This window comes from Cetorhinus maximus, chromosome 1, assembly GCF_964194155.1.
Source record: "Cetorhinus maximus chromosome 1, sCetMax3.hap1.1, whole genome shotgun sequence".
Lineage (NCBI taxonomy): Eukaryota > Metazoa > Chordata > Chondrichthyes > Lamniformes > Cetorhinidae > Cetorhinus > Cetorhinus maximus.
In genome coordinates this window covers 75,303,677-75,320,514 of record NC_135879.1, presented here as the reverse complement: position 1 = coordinate 75,320,514, position 16,838 = coordinate 75,303,677, and the positions used below count along the sequence as shown (strand labels likewise).

At 43.6% G+C, this 16,838-nt stretch overlaps 1 protein-coding gene across 1 annotated transcript in view; it reads left to right on the top strand.

The window, feature by feature from the left end:
• The window catches only part of cpz (carboxypeptidase Z), a 60,309-nt gene that overhangs the window by 17,675 nt on the left and 25,796 nt on the right, over positions 1–16,838 (top strand). The window contains exons 2-3 of the mRNA XM_078542513.1: positions 10,563–10,592; positions 12,499–12,873. Coding sequence (XP_078398639.1) covers positions 10,563–10,592; positions 12,499–12,873 — 405 coding nt within the window. The remainder of the gene's footprint in view (positions 1–10,562; positions 10,593–12,498; positions 12,874–16,838) is intronic.

Here is a 16,838-nt window from a genome sequence, read left to right as displayed (position 1 = left end):
GCACAGTCAAAAATCCCTCCATCACATTTACACAATCTACTCATTGTCCAGTCTAGTCATATCCTTCTCTGAAGGTTAATGGCCATTTGGAATTCAGGAGGCAACAATAGAGAAGGCAGGGCAATGGAGAGTGCAAATGGAATGCTTGATGAGTAATATTTCTGTATACATAACAACATTGGCATTGTCATGAACACCTATTTGAATCCCTTTGTGCAACTATAAAGTCTTCCTCTTCTGCTTTCTATTACTTCTATGCGGTATAACCATTGTGGCTGCCACAGAACTGGAGACAAATTGCTCATTCCCTTGCTCTGACAGCTGAGATGCCCTTGGTGCCCATCCTCTGAGTTTTGGAGTCTGTGAGGACCCCACCAAAGACTGCCCCATATGCATCTGTCCAGGGGCAGACTCGGTTAACAGGACAGGAGGCAACATATGGACCTCTGTCTGATGGTGAGGGGGCAAGAGATAAGAAGTGGGAGCACCTTGAGAAGAGTCCCCACTTCCATGTGTCCTTTGCCAATCTTCCAACAGTTGGAGAATGCTTTACTGCCCTTTAGTGAGGTGTTGAATGGCCAAGGCGAGGTTTTCCTCCATCCCGTTCAAAATGGCAGACTGGGTGTGATGGCTATTAGTCTGGGCCAACATACACTCAGTTGCCTGCCGCATCTGATTCTCCATGCAGGTGGTGGGCATGCGGACAAATGCCTGAGACATCATGGAACTCATGGTAAAGACAGATCCCTCCAATCTCTCTAGAAGGCTGTGCCTCTGGAAATGCTGACAGATCCTCACACATTTCCTTGCTGTTACAGAATAGTTGTCCTCGTGGATGACCCCCAAGGCTCAGCACCTGTGTCCAGCTGAGCAGAGCTAGTCCTGTGACCTCCAACGGGAACTTTCTACTGCTGTCCCTGTCCATAGCATCTGCTCCTGCTCACATATGATGCACACCTCACTGCCATAAGATAACATAACTGCATCTATTGGACTCCCCATGGAGGTTTGTATATCTGCACTGGTGGAAGGTGGGCATTAGTCGTGTGACGGTGCTACCCTCAGAGCGCTCACACTTATCTGAGGACACCTCGCCTCCTCCCAGCCCAGTTTTACCATCAACCTTGAAAGGACCTGTCGGAGATGAAAGACACAAATTAAAACTGACATGGGGAGAGGGTTCAAACCTAGAATCAGCAGATCTTGGCATTTCTTTAAATGGTGACAGCAATTCAACATGAGTGACTGTTATGTTGCTAAGTTGCAGTATGATATTAATCCTGTCACCAAGTATGCGGGTGTCCCTCATCTCTGTTGCCTATGTCCATGGACTCTGCCAACCTGCCAATCTCCAAGGCCTGTCATTGGAGGGCAACCCCCTCTGCCTGGCGTCCCGTTAAATAGAAATCCTTCCATTGACATGAACGGGTCATTATGGTTGCACTCTGTATTTGGCTGGGAAACTCGGAGGTTGGTGCTAATACTGTAGCTGAGTTCAAGAGCCATGGCAAAATCCACTGCTGCAATGAGCGGGTTCTCGGCCTGCTGCCAGCTCCCCTACTGTGAAGGGATCGATTCCCCAGTGTCAGTCTATTAAACTACTGCTGAACACATTACTTTATCACTCGTTCGACACCTTGGGCTGGTAGCAAAGAAAAAAATCAACACATGATTTGGTAATAGTAAATTGAGTTTTTCACACCATATTTTCTGCTCCTCAAACACAGAACAGCAATCCTAATCCACCATTGACATAAAGCTTATGGTGATAGTAAAATTAATTAGTTCACTGTTACGACAACCTACTCCTGATGATTCAAAGTCCCATTTTGCACATAAAATTATGAATTATCAAATGATTTCAATAGAACAAATTGTGAATTTAATACAAAAATCTGAAAAGTCTGATCATTTGAATTAGTAGCTTTGAATTAAGAGGAGTGGGTTGTTTTTCAATGTTATAAGAAATAGATAATTTATTGTTTTTAATGGTAGCACATTTTAAATTCCAAATGAGGAGTATGAAATGTGAACGTGGATTAATGCTGAACAATTAGTTCATGTTTTCTGAAAAAATAATTTATCAGTGTTGTTAATATTGAAGATTGAAGTGAATGACAAGCAATAGGTTCCTCTCTTTCAAGGAATTACTTAGCTGCATTCTTTTATCTGGCACTATTTCTTAATCAATAGATCTACTAAGCACTGTCACACGTGATAAATACTGCACCTCAGACTGGGAAGAACAGATCAATAATCTGTTTCTTCAAACCTCCTTGTGGCTTTGGAAACAACCTAAGCTGCTTTAACAACCACCACATTTCTTCAAGGTGACAGCAAATCAGTTGGTGTAGGTCTATACTGCGAGTTCAGTTAATGCTTTCCCTAGCTTGAGTACCCCTGGAACAGCAACCAGGCTGATACCAAATGACACTTTCTGGGTTTGTCTATTGTCATTCCATAGCCAGCGTTATTAAAACAGTCCAAGATGAGACAAGGAAGCCCTAAAATGGTAAGTATTTTGGGTGAGTCAGGCCTGACTACTCCGAAATTTGTGGAAAGGTTGGAGTTTTTTTATTACATATAGATGAAAGGAAGTAGAGCACATATGGTATAAAGTATAAGAAAAATAATTCCCTACATTACCTGTCTCCTTCGTACACCCCAGCCAAACAATTGGTAAAAGAGAATCACTGGCCGGCATTTTCCAGTCCCACCTGTGGAGAGAAAATTTGACGGACCAGCCAAAGGTCTGTTGACTTCAAGCGGGAATTGCGGGACCATTACAATTATCCGTTGAATAAAATAGAAAATACATTAGCAGCAATTATTACGCAGAAGGAACCCTAGCAGAATGACGTTGGAAATTAGTGCAAACCATGCTTAGAATACAAGAAAATAATATCAAATTGCTTTCGTTGGCCTCTTGCCAATTTTATAAGGATAGGCTCTTTCTAAATGTAAAATAGTACCATCATTGATAATAATTAAAGTCAAACATATGCATCCCTTTCCCAAATAATGTCATTGGAGGGTCACCAATATAGTCTCATCTACAGAACACAAGGATCTGGGGAGTGGGCGGGCAAGTTGAGGTGAGGCAGAAGATCAGCCACGAATTGAATGGCTCAAGTATGGTCTACTCCTGCGCCTATTTCCTATGTTCTTACTTGCAACCATTTGGTCTTCTTCAGAAGCAAGACCTTCTGTGTCTCCGAGGCAATCAATGTGTATTTTTCCCCATCAGTGACATATCAGATAGTACCTTAAGTTTTTATAATGGAAACCTTCCACCCTAGCGGCTCTGTAAGAGAATCTCAGGGGTCTGCAAGATCATCATATTTGTTCACTCACTAGCACCTTATTTCTGCTGCTGCGTATGGTGCAGTCTGGTTATAATGATTGATTTGGACAGCCCCCAAGTGAGCAATCACTAAATCCAAAGGCTACAATCCCATGATGCCTTGTAGGTCAGCAGCTAATTGAAACTGAGACTGAGTTCTGACAAATCAATACACAGCTAATGCTGCAGAACCTGCTAACAGGGAGCATAGAGACAGAACCATTTCTGAACGTGTTAGAGGTACATAACAGATCCATCAGCATCTGTAAAGAGAAAAGACAGGCTTATGTTTAGAGTGCTGACCATGACAACTGGAAACTGAAGGATAAAGGAACTCCTTAATGAAATGAGGGAGGGAGAAAAACAGTTTAAAATAGACTCAGAAATGCTGAGGCCATCAGAGAGAGGAGCTATTCATTTGAGTGGTCTTCAAACAGATTTTTTGAAAAAAGTTGGAAAGTAGTGAAAACTTATGGATGCTGTAGGAAGATCATCTCAAGAAGGCAATGAAAATGCATTAACCGAACAAAAGGGCATAAAAACAGTTGGCTGAAGTGGCAAAGAAGATGTGGCAAAGAAAAAAAAAATTAAGTGAAAGGAGATGGGGGGAATAGGAGAGAAAGTGGGGGAAAAAGATAAAAAATGGAAATCTGAAATATAAACCTGAAACATTTAGTAGACCCACCACAATTTGCAAACAGTAGTCCTGTGCAACTACCTTCAGGACTCACAAGAAGATTCATTTCCCTACGTTTTTTTCTTTATTTATGGGATGTGGGCATTGCTGGCTAGGCCAGCATTTTTTGCCCATCCCTAATTGCCCGAGAGAAGTTGCTGGTGAGCTCCCTTCTTGAACAGCCACAGCCCCTGTGGTGTAGGTACATGCACAGTGCCGTTAGGGAGGGTGTTCCAGGATTTTGACCCAGCGACAGTGAAGGAACGGTGATATGTTTCCAAGTCAGGATGGTGAGTAGCTTGGAGGGGCACTTCCGGATGGTGGTGTTCCCATGTGTCTGCTGCTCTTGTCCTTTTAGATGAGAATGGTCGTGGGTTTGGAAGGTGCTGCCTAAGGAGCCTTGGTGAGTTCCTGCAGTGCATTATGTAGTTGGTATACACTGTTGCCACTGTGTGTCAGTGGTGGAGGGAGTGAATGTTTGTGGATTGGGTGGCAATCAAATGGGCTGCTTTGTCCTGAATGGTGTCAAGCTTCTTCAGTGTTGTGGGAGCTGCACTCATCCAGGCAAGTAGGGAGTATTCCATCACACTCCTGACTTGTGCCTTGTAGATGGGGGACAGACTTTGGGGAGTCAGGAGGTGAATTATTCCATGCAGAATTCCCAGCCTCTGACCTCCTCTTGTAGCCACAGTATTTATATGGCTGGTCCAGTTCAGTTTCTGGTCAATGGTAACCCCCAGGATGTTGATAGTGGGGAATTCGGAAATGGTAATGCCATTGAATGTCAAAGAGCGATGGTTTAATTCACTTTTGTTGGTGATGGTCATTGCCTGGCACTTGTGTGGTGCAAATATTACTTGCCACTTGTCAGTCCAAGCCTGGATATTGTCCAGCTCTTGCTGCATTTGGACATGGACTGCTTCAGTATCTGAGGAGTTGCTCATGGTGTTGAACATTGCGCAATCAACAGTGAACATCTCCGCTTCTGACCTTATGTTGGAAGGAAGGTCATTGATGAAGCAGCTGAAGATGATTGGGCCTCAGATACTACTCTGAGGAACTCCTGTAGTGATGTCCTGGAACTGAGATGATTGACCTCCAACAACCACAATCATCTTCCCTTGTGCTAAGTATGACTCCAACCAGTGAAAGTTGACTTCCAATTCCCACTGACTCCAGTTTTGCTAGGGCTTCTTGATGTCAAGGGCAGTCACCCTCACATCACCTCTAGAGTTCAGCTCTTTTGCCCATGTTTGAACCAAGGCTGTAATAAGGTCAGGAGCTGAGTGACCCTGACGGAACACAAACTGAGCATTAGTATTTTTTATTCATTCATGGGGTGTAGGTGTCGCTGGCTAGGCCAGCATTTATTGCCCGTGCCTAATTGCACTTGAGAGGTGGTGGTGGTGAGCTGCCTTCTTGAAATTCTGCAGTACACGTGGTCTAGGTACACCCATAGTGCTATTAGAGAGGGAGCCCCAGGATTTTGACCAGTGAGCGGGCTATTGCTAAGCATGTGTCACTTGCTAGCACTGTTGATGACCCCTTCCATCACTTTATTGTTGACCAAGAGTAGACTGATGGGGCAGTAATTGGCCGCGTTGGATTTGTCCTGCTTTTGTGGACAGGACATACCTGGGCAATTTACCATATTGCTGGATGGATGCCAGTTTTTTAGGTCTACTGGAACAACTTGGTGAGGCGTGCAGCAAGTTCTGGAGCAAAAGCCTTCAGTACTATTGCCGTAATATTGTCAGGGCCCATAGCCTTTGCAGTACCCAGTACCTTCAGTCATTTCTTAATATCACGTGGAGTGAATTGAATTGGCTGAAGACTGGCACCTGTGATGCTGGGGACCTCTGGAGGAGGCCAAGATGGATCATCCATCCTTCACTTCTGGCTGAACATTGTTGCAAACGCTTCGGCCTTATCCTTTGCACTGATGTGCTGGACTCCCCCATCATTGAGGTTGGGGATATTTGTGGAGCCTCCTCCTCCAGTTAGTTGTTTAATTATCCACCACCATTCATGACTGGATGTGGCAGGACTGCAGAGCTTAGACCTGATCCGTTGGTTGTGGAATCACTTAGCTCTGTTTATCACTTGCTGCTTATGCTGTTTGGCACACATGTAGTCTTGTATTATAGCTTCACCAGGTTGACACCTCATTTTTAAGTATGCCTGGTGCTGTTCCTGGCATGCTCTCCTGCACTGTTCATTGAACCGGGGTTGATCACCTGGCTTTGTGGTATTAGTAGAGTGGGGGATAAAGCAGGCTATGAGGTTACATATTGTGGTTGTATATAAATCTGTTGTTGCTGATGGCCCACAGTGCCTCATGGTTGCCCAGTCTTGAGTTGCTAGATCTGTTTGAAATCCATCCCATTTCCCAAGCTGGTGGTGCCACACAACATGATGGAGGGTATCCTCAATGTGAAGATGGGACTTTATCTCCACAATGACTGTGTGGTGGTCAGTGCTACCAATACTGTCATGGACAAATGCATCTGTGGCAGGCACATTGGTGAGAATGTTTTTCTCTTTTGTTGGTTTCCTCACCACCTGCCACAGACCCAGTCTAGCAGCTATGTGCTTTATGACTTGGCCAGTTTGGTCAGTAGTGGTGCTACCGAGCCACTCTTGGTGATGGACATTGAAACTCCCCACCCAGAGTACATTCTGTGCCCTTGCCAGCCTCAGTGTTTCTTCCAAGTGGTGTTCAACATAGAGGAGTACTGATTCATTAACTGAGGGGTCAGCGCGTGGTAATCAGCAGGAGGTTTCCTTGCTCCATGTTTGTCTGTGAGTATGATTATATCAGGTTGTCGCTTGACTAGTCTGTAACCAGCTATCCCAGTTTTGGCATTAGCCCCCAGATGTTAGTAAAACGGATTTTGCAGGGTCAACAGGGCTGAGTTTGCTGTTGTCATTTCCGGTGCCTCGGTCGATGTCAGGTGGTCCATCCAATTTCATTCCTTTTTATTGGCTTTTTAGCAGTTTGCTACTACTGAGTGGCTTCCTAGGCCATTTCAGAGGGCTGTGGTTCTGGAGTTACATGTAGGCCAGACCAGGGAAGGATGGTAAAACAATTGTTTCAATGGCCATCATTAGACTTTTAAGATCAGATTTTTATTGAATTTAAACTTCATCATTTGCCATGGCAGGATGCAAACCTGGGTCCCCAGAGCATTACCCTGGATTACTAGTCCAGTGACTATACCACTACATCAGCACTTCCCCCATGGAAAAGTACAAGCCTTAATGTGATATCCAATGGGGAATTCAGAAGAAAATTCTTTACCCAAAAAGTGGTAAAAATGTTGAACTCACTATCGCAGGGAGTGGTTGAAGTAAATATGATAGATTCACTTAAGGGGATGCTAGACAGCATATAAGGGAGAAGTGAATAGAGAGTTACAATGATAGATTTAAGTGAGAAAAGATGGGAGGAGGCTCAAGTGGACCACAAATGCTGGCATGGACTGGTTGGCCTGAATGGCCTGGCTGAATGTTTCTGTGCCTGTTTCTACGCTGTATAACCTATGTAATATTTGTTATGTGTATGTGGTGTTGTGATTGGCTTTTTCAATGTTAAAGATGTTACTTTGCAGTAAGATTATTATGGCCCAAATTTTGCTGCCAGCGGTGAAGCAAAAGCACTTACTGCTGAACTTGAATAAAGCTGCCCACAAAGAATCTCTGCGGTGTGGATTTCACATTTTCTGATGGTATTTTAATTTTGCCAACACCTCTAGGGAGCCTGTGGTGTCTGCAATATTGTTGTCATCAAGCAAACTAAGCTGGTAATCACATTGAAGAATTCTCATAGACATCAAGCCAGGAAGTAAAAAGCACTGATTATCCTTTACTTGTTAACCATTTTATAGGCAGTGAAATAAAGATCAGGACATATCTGTGTGAATTAAGGTAGAAGGTGAAATATCTTAAACAAACATTTTTAAAAGATATTTTTTATTGTTTTGAATATCTATGGGTTTTTTTTAATAGTAATGGATGCATTTAACATTCTACAATTGTAACATTAGCTGTTCAGGATCAAGGAGGTTGTTCAGCATTCATTATTAACTTTGTTGACTGTTTTGAAAAAAAGCTTTTACACTTTATTCAACAAGGCAGAGCCTTTTCAAGTGTTGTCACATGAGACTCAGTGAAAAATGGAAGTTCATGTCAATTCAAAAGATTTCTAAGATTTCCACCAATAGGGGCTTCAACAGCCCTGTTCTTGTCCTGTGGACAAGAGGGGAAATATCAACAGCAATTTCTGGATTCCCTCCTTTAACTGTGCATGTGACGATACCAAAAGTTGCTGTCAGTTTCACAATTGTAACAACAGCAAATGGTGATAGATTCCCTGTCATTACAACCACAAAATCCAGGCTCTTCTTTTTATTCATTCAGGAGACATGGGCGTTGCTGGCTAGGCCAGCATTTGTTGCCCAGCCCTAGTCGCTCTTGAGATTGTGGTGGTGAGCTGCCTTCTTGAACCCATCTATCTTGTTCCCATCCAGCTGCTGCCCTTGTCCTTCTAGATGACAGTGGTCGTGGGTTTGGAAGGTGCTGTCAGAGGAGCCTTGGTGAATTCCTGCAGTGCACCTTGTAGATGGTACACACTGCTGCTACTGTGCACCGGTGGTGGAGGGAGTGAATGTTTGTGGATGTGGTGCCAATTAAGTGGGCTGCTTTGCCTTGGATGGTGTCAAGCTTCTTGAGTGTTGTGGGAGCTGCCCTCATCCAGGCAAGTGGGGAGTATTCCATCACACTCCTGACTTGTGCCTTGTAGTTGGTGGACAGACTTTGGGGAGCCAGGAGGTGAGTTACTTGTCAGAGGATTCCTAGCCTCTGACCTGCTCTTGTAGCCACAGTATTTATATGGCTAGTCCAATTCACTTTCTGGTCAATGGTAACCCTCAGGATGTTGATAGTGGGGGAATTCAGTGATGGTAATGCCATTGAACGTCAAGGGACGATGGTTAGGTTCTTTCTGATGCTGAGATTGTGTAACCTGGCCATCAGCTTCCCATCGCTCAAAGCACTTTCCTAAAAATTTGCTTCAGTCAACAATTTTTTTCTCAGGATATTTAAAATTCAAGCAGATGGGAGAGTGGGTGGTGTAGTTAAAATACTGGAATTTTGCAACCTAACTCCAACTCACTGCATTGGCAGCAATTCCCACTCTGGAAGAGGCTTCCTCTAAAAGAAGGTGGGGGTTGACTTAAGATTCAGGAGTCACTGCTTATTGATGTAGCTGGAGCTGTGACATATTTTTAACCACACCACACCTGCTAGCAAAAAAGTGGCCGGTGGAACTGACTGATCACAAGAGGCTCCGCTAAATTTTATAATGCTGCCTGTCTTTAAGCTCCTAATAGGAAGGAGGAATGTTTTGCCCCCAGTTCACACTGAAAGCTTTGAGCTGCCTCAGCCTTCAGCCAAATGTGCTCAGACCTCCCTCATGCCGATCACAATCACACTCGGAGCCTTCTGCCCTGTATTCTACTGTTGGGGGCTATTCCCATTGGTCCCTAGCTGCAGCTCCCTGCTGCTAAATCCCTACTCCCTCCTGCTGGCCAGGCTGTCAATCTGCTGGGCAGTTGGCTGCACATATGTATTTAAATGAGGCCTTCCCATTAAGATTGACAGGCTTCTACTGGATTTTGCTGAGTTATTCAGTCACTATCATGCTCCCCAGCACCTTTCCTGTGGTTTACTGGGTCCTAAGTATCAGCAAAAGTTTTGATCATAGGGTGAATCACAGCCAAAGCCAAGCACCCAGCATCCTGCCACATGTACTTCAGGGATTGTTAGACCACTGTTCAGTTATCTCTACTAGATCAGGGACCAATTGTAGAATTGCTTCCCGCATGCTCACTGAAATGAGATAATGCAGCATAAAGTGAAAAGGAAGGAAGAACTTGCTTTATTTAAGGAATGATTTTAACCCTACCCACCTGGTGGAAATTCAAATTTCCTGCTGGTAAAGAGTTGACAGGACATTTGACCCTTAACTAAAGTGTCACTGGTGTTTAGTCATTGCTCAGCAGGATATCATGAATGTATTAAGCATGTATGTGCAGTGTTCTGCTTCATCTAAATTGAGAGCACTACAGGGTCCATAAGATCATAAGTAATTGCAGCAGGAGTAGTCCATATGGCCCCACAAGCCTGTTCCATCATTCGATAAGATCATAGCTGATCTGATTATGGCCTTAACTACATTTTTCTGCTTGTCTTCCATAACCCTTAAAGCCTTTATGGATCTCTTGGGAGCATTTAATCTGCCAGGTTTTACCGTTGTGTGAAACCAGTATGTGTCCTATAAGTAATAGCAACATATAAAAATATGTTTCAAATCCCTGGGGGTGATTTTGACTTCAGGTGATAGTGTAAAACTCATCATATTGATTAAGCCGTCTGTTATGCATCTCTCTCAATTTTCATTCCCATTGACCTCAAATGGCCCTCGCACATGTCTAGCACTGGTATTATTCTTTTTCACTGAACACCATACCTTTTTTCTTTCAGGACGATGTCAGGTTGAAGCTGTAAAAACAGGTAAGGGCCAATTTTTTTTATTATCCCCATACTTCTATAAGCAATTTTGGAGTTAAAAATTTCAGTGAAACATAATTTAACCAAATGGTTATGCAAGTCATGACCCTACCCCAGCCAAATTCACTTAAAGACTAGGCAGAAATGTCAATTTATGTACAAATACTGGTGATTGAAGTATCTTGATTCACATTTCTTTAAGGAATATGATTATAATTGTATACAGTGGGATGTGTACAAAAAAATTATTCATCTATTCACATCAGTAATGTTAGCCAATTATTTTATTTCTATACTGATGCTTTTCATTACCTTGTAATATTTTGCACAGCAGTGTGTCATATCGAGTGGCATTGAGGGAGAGAAATTCATTAGTGTTCTAGCAGCTCTGTGCATACTTACCTTGATTCCCCAGGGGCAGGCAGTTCAGCTTTATCATTGAAGAAGATCACAAGAGCCACACTGCCTGCCCCTGGGAAACTGAGGTAATGTCTCCATAGCGCTGCTGATTACACAAACAAGTTTCTCCACAGAGTTTACAGCACAGCCCAATCCATCCTAACTGATCCATGCCAATATTTTTGCTTTAAACAAGCTTCTTCCCACTCCTCTAATCCCAGGAATATATCCTTCTATTCCTTCCTCCCTCATGTGCTTTTCTAGCATACCCTTAAATGTATCTATGCTATTCACCTCATCTACTCCTTGTGGTAGATGTTCCACATTCTTACTACTCTTTGCATAAAGACACTTCTCCTGAATTCCCTATTGGATTTATCTTATATTTATGGCCTCTAGTTCTGGTCGCTGCCACAAGTGGGAACATTTTCTCTATATCTACCCTGTCAAACCCACCCATTATCTTAAAAACCTCTATCAGATCACGGTCAATATTTCCTGATACTTTTAACTCACACATGTGTGTTCTCACATTGTGTTTTGCTGATTTAATTCATAAACTGAGACATGAGTTTGATTTTCGTAGGCATGACAACACAGTAAAAATGTTTTTGATCAACCTCACTACCATTTTCCAGACTTGGAAATAAAGTACTGAGGCTGAAGTAATAATTATGAAGTGAGTCTATTGGTCATGCCTGGATTCTCCAGTTGCATTAAAACTCCAAGGGCGAAATTTTACAGCAGCGAGATTTTACATTCCCGCCGAAGCCAATGAGGTTTAGAATGTCTCACCGCATTTTACGGCCCCATCCCTGCCGAAACGGGGCCTTAAAATTCTGCCCCAACTGTCCAGTCACTCAGTCAAGTGGCTGCAGAGGAGCAGAATTATCCTTTGCCAGAACACACCAGAATGAATGCAACAGACCCACAGTACTTCCAGGGGCAAAGACATTTTTCAGCACTAGTGGCAACTTAATAGGCTATCAAAATGCAAGTTTCACCTGATTAACAAGTTGTAATTTTTTCACGGGATGGGAGTTTACAACAATATTAAAGCATAAAACCGGGGAGATCTTATCAGTTCAGTGATTTCCAAAAGATTGCTGTCAGCAGGGACTTCAACAGCACACGCTGTGGAGGAGCAGGGAGTCACTGACAGCAACCTCTGGATTTCCATCCTTCATTGCACATGTGTGAATGCTGTAGTAGTAGCTGTCAGTTTCACAAGGTAATGACAGCATACGCTGACAGTTTTGCTATCATTACTTACATACATAAAATCCAGGCCATCTAAAGCTAAACAATTCAAACCTTAAATCTAGTACTGTCTGACAAAACCAAACAAAATGAAACTTATTTTGGTTTCTGTGTTTTTTTTGTATGATCTATTCTCATCCCTAATGCATGGACTTTAAAGTAAGGACCTGATCAGTCTGTTACCATAACTTATCTCAGAGCGTGGCAATGGGCAGCTGATTAAACAAACTTCTATTTTATGTTTCTACAGCACAGTGTTCGAATAACTATCTAAGTTACTGTTCTGGTGTATCTTACTCAAAGATTATCTTTCCTAACTTGATTGGTCAAATATCGAGAGCAGAAGCTGAGATAAGTGCAGAGTACGTTCTTATCAGTGTCTTGGACAACTTACTGAATGGAGAATGCAATACTGATCTCAAGCTGCTGGGCTGTTCCATCATTGCTCCACGTTGTGAAAACAACACCATTCTGAAGCCTTGTCGATATGCTTGTGAGGCACTTAAAAGAGACTGTCAACATTCATTTGAAATGATTCAAATGGCATGGCCATATTTCATGGACTGTGATCGGTTTTTTGTCAGCGAAGAGGAGGGTTGTTATGACCCTATAGGAAAATACAAAGGTAGGTAACTAATTTTGTTTGAGATTGGACATTATGCTGTGAAACCTAGCTTGCATATTTTCAGTAAGAAGCTATAATTAACTGAAAGAGTATACTCTTCCTATCACACTGAATGAGATTCTGTCCCATATACAACACTTTACAAAGTTGATTCAGATGAAAAAAGAGGTAGAAGTCTCACAGCAGCCAGTGAGTCAATGGTAACTGTCCTGTAGTGTTCAACACTGAGACATCAGGACTATTGCAATCTATCCCATCAGCTGGACCTGATGGGATCAGATTGACTGTCCAGTTTATGTACTGCTCGGTTTTATTTTTTATTGAAGGTTGGATTAGATTAAAATGGCCTCCAGAAAGAACAGAAAGAATCCATATTTAATCCCTGCCTGTCCTGATTCAACTAATCTCTTCTAGCACTGTGGGGGGTGGAGTGGGCGGTGACACTGTACTCAAGTCTCTGAACCAAGAGGTTAGAGGAACAGAAATAGCCAGCATTCCTGGTCTGCTCTATTATCCAGTGACTCAAGCTGCAAGTATCCATGCGAATGTGATATCTCACACACCATCAGCCTGACAGAATGGGCTGAATTTTTCCGTGCACAGTGAAGTCCCACCGCCAGGGCTGAAAGCAGGAGCCAACCTTTGACCCTGTTAATTGGCTGCCACTGGGACTGCCATTCAATGGAGGGCGGCAGTCCATCCCATAAAGCTGCAGACCCATTCAGAGGGCTGGCAGCTCAATAGCCTCAGCAGTGCCACTGCTAGTTGTGGCCAGTGCTGAGGCTGCAGCTCCAAGATGAGGGCTTCTTAATGGCGAGGCACCCTTGATGAGTAAGTAGATTTTAGGATAGAAGCTAAAGCCAGGCACACAAGCCCTGGACATCAGGGTTGGTGGGGGAGGGGCAAATGTACCCTTGTGGTGCACCGGTGGCTGTGTTGCCTTGGGAGAGGCCTTTGTCATTGCCACTCCTTCCGTTGGTCATGGAGTGCCCATGTAGGAGAGCTGTCCCCAACCAGGGCCCTGCTGGGTGGCCCCAGGGTTTATCTGGTGGTCTCCCTGTGCAGCAGCAGGCCCTCCCAGTGTGGGAACAATGCCCATGGGCTAGGAAGGTGGCACTTAGTTGGGAAATTAAGTGGCTTAATTGGCTGGCAAGGGGGCTGTTGCATTGCAAAGGTTACTACTGCTAGCAATATGCCGTGGTGGCGGGAAGATGTGGGGTTCCCTTTCTGACACCTCCACCCACCATATTACCAGCACACCTGCCTCCCAGCTCATCTCCAATGGGCTAGAAAAATTCCACCCACCATTCCAAATTTGTGAATCTGCACTAGATATTCGCACAGATTCTTGCCGTGAAATTCGATAAGGCCTGAACACAGGCATGGGAATGGGGAAGCATGATTAACCCCCGTCCATTGCTTCCATTGCAGACAGCATGGTAAACTTTGTGCTGCCTGCTCATTTATATGATAGCAGTGTGCAGCCAGCACTTCGTGTGTTGTTAAATGACTGCACATCTGAGTGAGGGGCACAAAGTTGTGAGAAGTTAAAACAAGCTCAAGCAAGTCGACTGACTTAAAGCCAGCCTGCACCTTTTAAATAACAGGCACAATTTTACTGGAGGAGATGCTGGAAGTGACTGGGGAAGAGTGTCTGACCATCAAGGTGAGTGACTGGTGTATCAGGGCACAGAATGTGCTCCGATGTTCTATGCCACAACACTGGAGGCCTCGATGCAGGAGTTGGACAGGAGAATAGAAGTGTCCTCTATCCAAATGGGACTAAGAGGACCTCCAGCCAGAAACTGTAAAGACAGTGGTAGCAAATAGCTGCTGTGGTCAATGCTGGAAGTTGAGCCTGGATGGCCTGGATGCAGTGCAAGACATCCAATGACCTCAGACAAATGGCCGAGGTCAGTCACCAGGACCAGTTGGGAGGCATCCAAGGATGCTGAATAATGTAAATAATAAATTAATGGAAATTGTGGAGGCACTTGCCATAATCTTCCAGTGTTCATTTGATACGGGGTGGTGCCAGAGGATTGGAGGATTGCAAGTGTTACACGCTTGCTCATATAAGGGTGTAAGGATAATCCCAACAACTACAAGCCAGTCAGTTTAACATCGGTGAAGGGAAAGCTTTTAGAAATGATAACTTGAGACAAAATTAACTGTCACTTGGACCAATGTGGATTAATTAAGAAAAGCCAGCACAGATTTGTTAAGGGCATCTCCTGTTTAACTAATTCAAGTTTTTGATGAGGTAACAGAGAAGGTTGATGAGGGTAATGCTGTTCATGTGGTGTACATCAACTTTGAAAAAGGATTTTATGAAGTGCCACACAACAGGCTTGTCAGCAAAGTCAAAGCCCATGGAATAAAAGGGACATGCAGTAACAGCATGGATATGATGTCGCCTGGTGACAGGAAACAGCGAGCAGTGGAGAACAATTGTTTCTCGGACTGAGGAATGGTATGTGGTGGTATTCTCCAGGGGTTGGTATTAGGACCACTGCTTTTCTTGATACATATTAATGACCTTAGACTGTATGCACAGGGCACAATTTCAAACTTTTCAGACGGCGCAAAACTTGGAATTATTGTGAAATGTAAGGAGGATAGTGATAAATTTCAAAAGGACGTAGACAGGCTGGTGGAATGAGCATGGGAGTTGCGATTTAATGCAGAGAGGGGTGAAGTGATACATTTTTGTAGGAAGAATGAGAAGAGACAATTTAAAATAAAAGGTACAATTCTAAAGGGGGTACAGAAGGAGAGAGACCTGGGTGTATATGTGTGTAAATCTCTGAAGGTGGCAGAACAAGTTGAAAAAGTGGTTAATAAAACACATGGGATCCTGGGTTTTATAAATAGGGGCATCGTGTACAAAAGCAAGGAAGCTATGATAAACCTGTATAAAACACTGGTTCAGCCTTAACTGGAGTATTGTGCCCAGTTCTGTGTACCACACTTTACAAAAGATGTGAAGGCATTAGAGGGAGTGGAGAAAAGATTCATGAGAATGGTTCCATGGACAAGGAACTTCAGTAATGTGAAGAGATTGGAGAAGCTGGGGATATTCTGCTTGGAGAAGAAAAGAATGAGATTTGATAGATATGTTCAAAATCATGAGGGGTCTGCACAGATTAGTTAGGGAGAAACTATTTCCATTGGAGGAAGGGTTGAGAACCAGAGAACACTGATTTAAGGTGATTGGCAAAAGAAGCATTGGCGACATGAGGAAAAGCTTTTTTACACAGCGAGTAGTTAGGATCTAGAATGCACTGCTGGAGAATGTGGTGGAAACAAATTCAATCGAGGCCTTCTAAAGAGAATCGGATAATTATTTGAGGAAAGAATTTGCCGGGATACAAGGAAAAGGCGGGAAGTGGGACGAATTGAATTGCTCCCGCAGAGAACCAGCAAGGACACGATGGGCCAAATGATTTCATTCGGTGCTGCAATGATTCTATTATTCTATGAATATTCAGAGGCCCTATCCCACCAATTGTACCACGAGCCTCACACACTGCTCAATGCACCACACCTACCAACAATCTCTATCAGTCACAGCTCATATTCTCACATTCTAGCTTTACCTTATCTCACACAATTAGCACTGCTGCGAGCCTCATCCCAACATCTCACAGCTTGCACACTCTGCCAGCTATTCAACCATGACAGCCACATCACCCAAAGAGATTTCACCATATTCATTGACACAATTCCCCCTCTCTTGCAGGACAAGATAGTACATAACCAGAGGCAGCAACACCTAATTGTTGGAAGCAGGCATGACTGCATATCCTTATTCCAATGTAGGAGAGAGTACTCATTGCAGTGGCAATGACTGAGACTGTGGCCAGCAGAGAGGCTGAAAGTAAAGATGACACTATCCTCATATCTAATCCTGCTTCTTAATTCCTACTTCACCACCCACCTCATCCCACAATCTCCTGATTTAC